The sequence below is a fragment of the Ursus arctos genome, unplaced genomic scaffold, assembly GCF_023065955.2.
Source record: "Ursus arctos isolate Adak ecotype North America unplaced genomic scaffold, UrsArc2.0 scaffold_23, whole genome shotgun sequence".
NCBI classification, from domain to species: domain Eukaryota; kingdom Metazoa; phylum Chordata; class Mammalia; order Carnivora; family Ursidae; genus Ursus; species Ursus arctos.
The window spans coordinates 34,184,728-34,194,661 of record NW_026622908.1 but is presented as its reverse complement, the minus strand read 5'-3'; the positions used below and the strand labels follow the sequence as shown (position 1 = coordinate 34,194,661).

General features: G+C 36.3%; 1 protein-coding gene across 1 annotated transcript; it reads left to right on the top strand.

Annotated features, from left to right (window-relative positions):
* Nucleotides 1-1,765: 1,765 nt before the first annotated feature.
* LOC113246405 (olfactory receptor 4C46-like) lies at nt 1,766-2,695 on the top strand. The gene has a single exon (XM_026487014.3). It carries the CDS (start codon nt 1,766-1,768, stop codon nt 2,693-2,695), a length of 930 nt encoding a protein of 309 aa, XP_026342799.3.
* The last annotated feature ends 7,239 nt before the right edge of the window (nt 2,696-9,934 follow it).

The window sequence follows — 9,934 nt, the reverse complement described above, 5'->3', positions numbered from 1 at the left end:
GATAGTGTAAGTTCTCCAAATTCGTTCTTTTTCAAAAATTTGGGACCTAATTTAGGGCCTTCATATTTCTATATAAGTTTTAAATCAGTTTGGGAAAGTTTTGAATATGTTCCTGTAATTTTGTTTGAGAAGGCTTGAATCTGGAGATATCTTTGGGGAAAACTCACCTCTTCATAATGTTGAGACATCTGTCCATGCACACAGTATTTTTTCTATTTATTAAGTTGTTTATATTCCCTTAACAAATATTTTACTCTCAGAGTAGATGTGTTCCTTATACCTAGCTACATTTATTCTTAATTATTTTATAATTGTAAGACGTTACAAATGGGATTTTTAAAATCCAATTTCTATTTGTTAGTTACCACTACAAACTATGCAATTGAATTATATATATTGATGTTATATCTTGAAATTATGCTAAACTCACATTACAAAGTAGGAGAACTAAAATTGTGTGTACTCACAGTGAAATGATTGCCTATGTAAAAGTTCTGTGTGTGTGTGTGTGTGTGTGTGTGTGTGTGTGTATGTGTGTGCACTAATGTAATAGTGTTATATACTCTTGCCTCCAAAGAAGTAACAAAGCCATTATAATTATTATGGTCGTATAAAAAAGAGATTACTAGTTCAATGTTGTTAAGTATAACAATATAGGGCATGGGTAAGAAGTTGGAGGGAAATCACGAACTAGTAGAATCTAAAGTAATCTTGGCTTGCCCTTAATTAGCATCTTGGTCTTGGCAGGATCTTTAACTTCTCCATGTTTCTATTACATAATATATAAAATAAGTATAAAAACAATAGTGGGAATTATCTTACAGGTTTGTGGTGAGAATTAAATCAGCACATGTGTGCAGAACACTCAGAGCCACTAAATATTCAATTTTAGTAAATATTCTTATTGTTATTATTACCATCAACCTAAGTCTCTGACACTGTTTCCCCATCTCAAAATGGATGGGAGAATACCAACCACACAGCATGTTGTCAGTGTTCAATGGGGTCCTGTGTACAGAGCACTTGCTAGTATGCCATGAATACAGCAAACAGTTATTAATATATATATATATATGTATATAGCAATTATAACATTAATTCATTTAGACAATAAGCATTATGATTAATTTTATGGTCACTTTGTATACTTTCTTTACATACCCACCACCAATGCTCTGTTACTCCTTTGTCAAGTATTATAAAGAAACTCCTAACTGGGCTTTCTTCCTCTGGCTTTTATTACCTTCCTGAAGCTCACCCCACTTGATGCAAAACACAGGTAGAATTTTATTAGTATTATATCACTTATTCCCCCTTCTTCATATTCCTCTTCATTTTTCCATCTATATTCTCAATTTCTGCCATTGTTCCCCCGTTCCTAAGGATAGAGAGAAAATTCCTTAACCTTGCATTCATAGCCTTTACATCATCAACTAGCTCCTTTTTCTTACTTAGGGGCCACTATGTGTACGATCTGCTACTTCATGTTAGGCTTAGTCCCCTCAGATGATGAGGGTGCACAGATGATCTCCTGCCTGTGTGTTTATGAAGTTCCTTATGTCTATACTCAACAGAAACTTCACGCAGGAGATAATTTAAGTAATTGTCAAAACTTATTTTCTATCTCAAAAACTTCATGAGAATCCACAAATCAGTAGAATCTGGGTATTTATTTTTTACTACATGAAGAAGCTTAATAAATTCAAGCTCACATTAACCAAAATGGATTTTTTTCAGGTAATGCAATTAATCATAAAACGAAATAATGGAAAATAGGAACAATGTAACAGAGTTTGTTCTACTGGGGCTCACAGAGAATCCAAAGATGCAGAAAATCATATTTGTTGTGTTTTTGGTCACCTACATCGTCACTGTGGTAGGAAATGTCCTCACCGTGGTCACTATCACAGCCAGCCCATTATGGGGGTCCCCCATGTACTTTTTCCTTGCCAATCTCTCCTTCATTGATGCCTGCTATTCTTCTGTTAATAATCCTAAACTGATCATAGATTCACTCTGTGAAAAGAAGACCACCACATTCAATGCATGTATGATCCAAATTTTCGGGGAACATTTCATTGGAGGTGCTGATGTCATCCTGCTTACTGTGATGGCCTATGACCGCTATGTGGCCATCTGCAAGCCATTGCACTACATGACCATCATGAATCGGCAGGTGTGTGGCCTGCTAATGGGAGTGGTGTGGGTGGGAGGCTTTCTTCATGCAACCATACAGATGCTCTTTATCATCCCTTTACCCTTCTGTGGACCTAACGTCATAGATCACTTTATGTGTGATCTGAACCCTTTGCTCAATCTTGCCTGCACTGACACCCACACTCTAGGGCTCTTCGTTGCTGCCAACAGTGGTTTCCTCTGTGTGTTAAACTTCCTCCTCTTGATGGTCTCCTATGTGGTCATTCTGAGTTCCCTAAGGAACCACAGCTTGGAGGCAAGATGCAAAGCCCTCTCCACCTGTGTCTCCCACATCACAGTTGTCGTCCTATTCTTTGTGCCCTGTATATTTGTGTATATGAGACCCGCAGCTAATTTATCTATTGATAAAGCAGTTGCTGTGTTCTATACTATGATAACGCCCATGTTAAACCCCTTAATCTATACCTTGAGAAATGACCAGATGAAAAATGCCATAAAGAAATTGTGTAGTAGAAAGGTTATTTCAAGTGAGAAATAAATATGCCTGAAGCTCAACATTGATGCAATGGAAGCAAAGGTCAAAAGGACATTTTGGATGATCTCAGAAAGGAATACTTACCAAATAAAGAAAATTGTAAACTGTCATGAATGACAGATTCTGCACTGAGAGGAGCAGAAAAGTGTGGAAGAAAGAAAAGACCTAGCCACAGACTGTGCTACATACTATATATATATATATATATATATATTCAGAAAATATTTTATATATATATATATTCAGAAAATATTTTATATATTCAGAATATATATTTATATATTCTGAACATTCAGGAAAAAATCATGACTGAAATAAATGTACATCTATTATTTGAGAGGGATTTCTATCTATTAAAAAGTCACACTCCATAGAGTAATTGAGTACTCATTAAAAATAGTTTCTACAAGGCAGCATAATGTCTGAGGCACAATAAATATTGAATGAGTGAATAATGTTATAAATGAAGATATAGTCAAGAAAATGTAGAGTCAAGCAATAGTACTTCTTGGTAACATTTCATTACGAAAAGCTGTTATGAAAATAAAAGTGGTTCCATTTACACACAAAACAACTTCAGGATAAACGTATTCCATTTATTTATATTTGATAATATATCCTTCATGTATTAATCAATAGAAAATTCTTGAGCCAAACAAATGTTTCAGAAACATTGATGGTTGCTGGGCTTTCAGTGGTGAATAGAGAAGACCAGGGTCTTGCCTTCAAGGAGCTTCGGATCCACCGAGAGACACGGAGAGGAGCAGAAATGATAAGACCATGTTATAAATGGGAAGTTAGTGGCGGCACAGGGTGCTGAGAAAGCATGTTTGAGGGACACACAATAAGAACCAGGGGGGTCAGGGAGAATGCCTAGATGAAACATATCAAAAAGGGGCACAAAAATTGGAAGGGTGTAATCAGAGTGAAAAGGCATGTGTTGGGCTGAGAGGATTCCTAGGAGAGGACACATAACAGGCAGAAAGGGGAATGAACCATGAGAGACTCTGGACTCTGGGAAACAAACTGAGGGCTTCAGAGGGGAGGGGGATGGGGGATCGGGAAAGGGCTGAAAAAGAAAAATCTAATCATTTCAATATGTTGTGGCTATAGGCTCATACTTTTATTCAATAATTAATTATTGAGCACCTACTATGTGTCAGGTTATAACCTGGACACTGAGGTCATAAAAGTCTGATTAGTAAGATATGAAACTAGAAAGTTAGTGACAGGCAAGATCAAGAAGGATGTCATAATTGTGTTAGAGCTGAATGCCACGTACCACGGGGAACACATTGAAAGGGTCTTCCATATTTTTTCATGGCCTGTAGCTCATTTCTCTTGACACTGATTTATACTCCGTTGTCTGATGTTGCAACTTATCTATCCTAACCTATTGAAGGATGTCTTGGCTGCTTCCAACTGTACAGACAATTATGAATAAAGCTGCTCTTAAACATGTGTGTGCAGGTTTTTTTGTGGACATAAGTTTCCAACTCCTTTGGGTAAATGCTAAGGAGTGAAATTGCTAAATTGTCTTAGTTTTGTAAAAACTGGCAAATTGTCTCCCCAAATGACTACACCACTTTGCTTTTCCAACAGCAATAAATGAAAATTCCTGTTCCTCATCCTCACTAGCATTTGTTGGTGACAGTGTCCCATATTTTGGCCGTCCTAATGGGTGTATTGTTATAAAACCTCCTTTGAGTCATTTGCTTATCCAAAATGTGCAGATTAATTAATTCAAGAAGGCTCATGGACTTGAACCCAATTGGTCCAAACCTCACAATTAAAATATGACAGGTTCAGAATCTATGCCATGTTTGACCTGACATGAACATAGAGTCCCATCCATCATTGTGAATGCTAAGATAAGAAAAAAGTGTGCTTTGGTCAAATTACAATGACTTTTACGTACAACAAAGTTCTTCCATAAAGTTAGATTTTGTTCCAAGGGAGTGGGCCATTTCCCACAGTTTCTGAGGAGTGAGCAATGGCATTAGAATTATCCATTATAATGCTGATTCTTTCATTCTTCAGGTCAAAAGACTCACATTTTACAAATAAACACTTTACAGTTAGAGAAAAATGTGAATGCCAGATTTCTGGGTGGGAAGGAGTGACATAGCAGACACGTGCTCCCACATGATAAGGTAGCAAAGATGGAAAACAGAGAATCATCTCTGAAGAGACTGGACAGCTACTAAGGGAAGAAGAAGTGGAAGGAATGAGATTAAGAATGGGGGGTAAACTCAGCCGAGGTCAGCAGCAACAACTTCATTTACCATGAGAATTGTCATTTCTGGGTACAGGATGGAACTGAGGATCCAAGTTTTACACACACTGACAGCTACTGCTGGGACATAAAGGAATCCGCAGAGCTTTGGTCAGAGATCTAGGGAATCTCGAGGACACATCCGTTTTTTCCTTGATTCATTTGTGAAGCCACATAGCAGAATCGGGAGAGAAACAGACTTTTTAAAACAATATTTTTAAAAGACAATATCATCTTCTTCGTTTACCAGACTGTTTGAGAGGTTTATCACATCATATTATTGGTAATTTATTCCTTTTTAGCAAGAATAGTATTACACAGTACGGTCATGTAGACGAGCTCTAAATCCCTGGGTTATAATGACCTTTAAGGTGAAGGGCTAGAATCCTTCAATTCCTCAGGGTTAGTAAGCATTTAAGGTTCCAAAGAAAGCACTACACTAGAATAAAGCATTTTCTCGCTTCAATTGCTTACTAGGTATTTGAGCTAGTTATTCAACCTCTAGAACCTTCTGTGTTTTTATCTACATAGTAAAGCTAATAATAATATGTGGGTCAAATTATGCGGTATTATGACCATTAAGTAATATGATGAACTTAATCCACTCAACAATATCTCAGCAAATTTTTGTTAATCTTTGACTAAGCAGATTGATGTGAAACAGAATAAATATTATAAAATTTGATTTCTTGACACTTCTTGCATGAGAAAACATTACATGCATGGATTGGCACATGGTAGACAGAGACTGCCTGGCTTTAGTCCATGCTGATGAGACTGAGTCTAAACGACCTGTGACTAGTCAGTGAGCAGAACAGAACCCGATGGGAAACATATTAAAGTCTTGGCGGTATTTTGCTTCCTTCTTCTGAGTTTTCCATATCATTTTTGCTTTTCCTCCCTCCCAATTTATGGAGAAGAGTTGTTTATTCCTTTCTTTCTTTTTTCTCTCTGTTTTCCATCAGCTCATCCATCAATGTTAACATCATACCAATTATAATATCACAAATCCTTGATTTTATTTACCTACCTACCCTGCACACCAAAGGTCATGATAATTTCAAGCAACAACAACAACAACAACAAAAATGTAAGTGGCCGTCTTTGGTGCTGCTTCTGCTACTTCATTTCTGATTTCCTAAATGTTATCTGATGCTATTAGAGGCTACAATTTCCCTCCTATTCTTCAGAAAGCTGGAGGAGCACAGGGCAGTCAGCTATAGCCTTTCGGGGCCTTCAGGGAAATAGGGTCATTTTTTTTTCTAGATAGGCTAATGTGGAAAGCTTATACCCAAGTGCACCAAGCACATTAATGTGACGATGACTTTGCAGCACTTGGGCCAAGCCCTGTCTAGAAATGCCTTTGGGAATATAATTGCGTAAAGATTTCAAAGACCTATTAATTCTCGCATTGCCACTTAAGTTTGTATTCTCCTCCTCTGAACCAAATTGTCTTTAGGCGCAGGCATAAAATAAAGGGATGTTTCCTAGGACCTAAATACTCATGTTAGCCTTTGCAGGAATATAAAATCCCATTTCGCGTATTTTTCTTCAGAGCTATCATTCAGCAGCTAAACCAGCTTTGGCAATTTCCAGCCTACATTCCTGAGGGAAGCAGATCCACTACTTGCATCACTGGGTCTCAATGAATATTGGAAGGCCACTTCTCCTGTAAACTGTAGAGGGTTTAAGGCTTGTTGAAATTGTCAAAATACTTGCAGAGAATTCATCTGGATGTGTTTGAATTCCAGGTTTCTAATTCTCTGCATTTGATTCCAGGTTTTGCTACCAGAGACAAACTGGCAGAGTGAGTATCTGAGGAGGGAATCCTTCCTGATGCGGCCCCGAAACTAACCAGGCGGCCACTCAGATCTTATGGTTAGTGAATTACCCTTGTCACCTTGGTTTGGGTAGGGTCCCACCACCCATGTGCTGGGTTAAGTGTGTGTTCTTTATATTTATTCTGTGTCGTTTCATTCTAAAGCATATAACTTCTCTTGTAGTATATGACAATTTAATTACTATAAAAATGTTTTAGCATACTTTAGTTTTAATGGCACCTTATTTATAAGGCAAATTCCCATTTTGTAAGAGCCACATAGTAGAGAGAGATAAACCGTCTTCAGGTTGGCAATGAATTTCATTGTTTCCCCCATCTTAAATACAGGCATTCCTCCATATTCCTGTTAAGAAACAGACCAGTGTATGCTTGAATATGTACAATAACAAAGACTTTCTTATATTTCAAAAACATCTGCCATCCTAAAATAGACTACTTTACTCTGATACAGCTGAGGTAAGTGTATAACATCCCACATTCTGTTACACTGAGTTTTTACTTTCTGATACACTAAGAGTTTGTTACACTAAATGTTTGAAATTGTGGTAGAAATTATTATTTACATCTAAGAGCTTCTATTCCTTTATGAACAGCATCATCCAAAAGTTTCAAATAATTTTATTCAATAATAACAAAAGATAAGTAGTCATTTGAGTACCTTTTGTAGAGAAGAAATTATTAGACTAGTGATCACTGTTAAGAAACAAGCTAAGATAACCAATTGATAATGACATTAATAGAGTTTCAGTAACAGTTTGTTGATGATGGAGTTTCTGTGATCATACTTGCTAAATCCATGTTATGAATGTTCTTTTTTATTTCCTTTATTTTCCCATTGATTGTGTGTGTGCCCATGACAATCTGTGGTCCTAAATGAATCACTCAGAGAGGAAAGACTATAATAGAAAAATGACAGTTTTGAACCAAATCTGTCACTGGTTATCTCACGTTACCTCATGTATTCCTCATTGTAAGTCTGAATTTTGTCATGATATTTTAGCTGTGAAAGGAGAAAGAGGGGCCTAAAGAGACAAAGCCATTTGCTCAAGGGTCACACTGGTCAGGTGATTTGAGATGCCTCAGGTTTCTCCCCCTTTCTGTGTTGCTACTGTTTTAACCACTTGTCCACTGGTTGCCTGAAGTTCTTTATTTCCCAGTTGTGACTTCAGTTTTTCCATGAGAGGGGTCCTCGGTATCGCTGTATTTTTTGATGAGAGTAAATCTCCTCAACTGACTTTTCCCTCTTCCCTTTTACCAACAGCACTGATCATAGAGAAAGTTTCCTCCGAATACAGGCTGGGGTTTTGGGCTATTGGAGATGAAATTCCAATGATCTAGAAAATAAGCAGGAATCCTGACGAAGAATTTGCATTTTTGTAAAACTGAAAGCAAATTATTTCAAATGCTTTGTAGTCAATGAATTCTAGATTACATGTGTATATTAAATATTCTGTGCCTCTTTATTTACATAAATACTCAAAAAGACAGACGGGGTATCTGTTAACCCATCGTCTTGAATATTATTTTCTGCTCAGAGGAGGAATCAAAACAGATTTTTCATACTGTCCTTCACGACATCCCTCTCAGGTCTCTCCCATGAAAGACAGCCCCAGACTTAGGAAGAAACAGGATTTCTGTCTTGTAACATTTACAGTGTATTGCTTTTCAATCCTGAGAAATTACTTAGATTTCTTGATATGCATCTTCTGTTTAGAATCAGATTTGAATTGGCCCAGTGATTTCTACATTTCTATTGCTCACACTCTGCTTAGATAAAAGTTGCCTATAAATCAATTTATTTTAGTAATTATGTATATCTGAAAAATTAACATTGTTTCTGTCTCATAAACAAAGATTAGTATCAGTTGCAGTAAGTAGAAGAGAGGTCAATGATCCTCACACTCCTACGGCTTTTCAGGACCCCTTAGTAACTGTTCACTGCTGAGCACTCTGTGACATCATTATATTATTTTGCTATGTAAGGAGGATTGGGAGCCTTGTTAGTGATCCAGATAGCAAAATAGGAACAAATTGAAAGTTTCTACGTTTATGAGGAGGGGACGTATTGCATGGAGCACTGGGTGTTATACGTAAACAATGAATCATAGAACACTATATCAAAAACTAATGATGTACTGTATGGTGACTAACATATCATAATAAATAAAAATAAACAAATACATAAATAAAATAGAATTGATGTCTTATGGTACAGACCATTCAAAAAATGCCATAGCTGTCAACTATGTGCCATCTAAAATCTTTTTGAGGAATATCATTAACATGGATGTTAAGTTTGTGGGTATCTATAGATGATGGTTGCTAAATGATATTGTAACAAAAGCATTTTGTATTTTAAATAAACATCTGGGGGCCCAGATATGTCTGTCACTTGAGATTCAGACTAAGGTAGGAAGTGTGCTAGTTTTTGCAAACCCACTAGAGTCAGATATTTCTTCATTAGTGGGTAAAATAGCTCTGGGAAGTGCTTTCTCTTTATCCTACACTCATTTTGCACTGAATAAATGACGTCTTAAGGTATACATTAGATACAAGATGTGAATTGCTGAATCTTTCATTTATTCATTATTGCCACAAATATCATTGAGTTCTAACTCACCAGGAAGAGCGTCTTTGAGTTACTTTCAGTATCATCCCCTTTTACTGGCATTTGATCTTTAGATTGTATTAAAATATGAATTTTTCTGTCAAAGCCATAATTAAAAAATATGTGGGCAATTCAATTTTCTTATCCTTTATCAATTGCTATCACAAACATCAATGACAGCATATATTTTTTAAATTGTATTTAACTCATGAAAAGTAAATACAACAAATGAATGGGTTACCTGAATATTTTTCTAGATTTCAGTCATTAATTGATATTCTCTCTTTTGCTGTATTGTTTTCAACTACGCTTTGCTTTTTAATGTAACAATTCCATTGGTTTCACATGACCCATTGACAATGTTTGATCAGGTAGGAAAGTATTGTATGCTCTACATTAATTATGCTTCAGTAGTTTAAACAAATGTGCATTTCTTCAGGATTCATTCCCAGAAAATCAAGGGAAGTTTCTCAGATACTTTAGAAGGAAAATTGATTTTATGTGTAAGTTATAAGAATT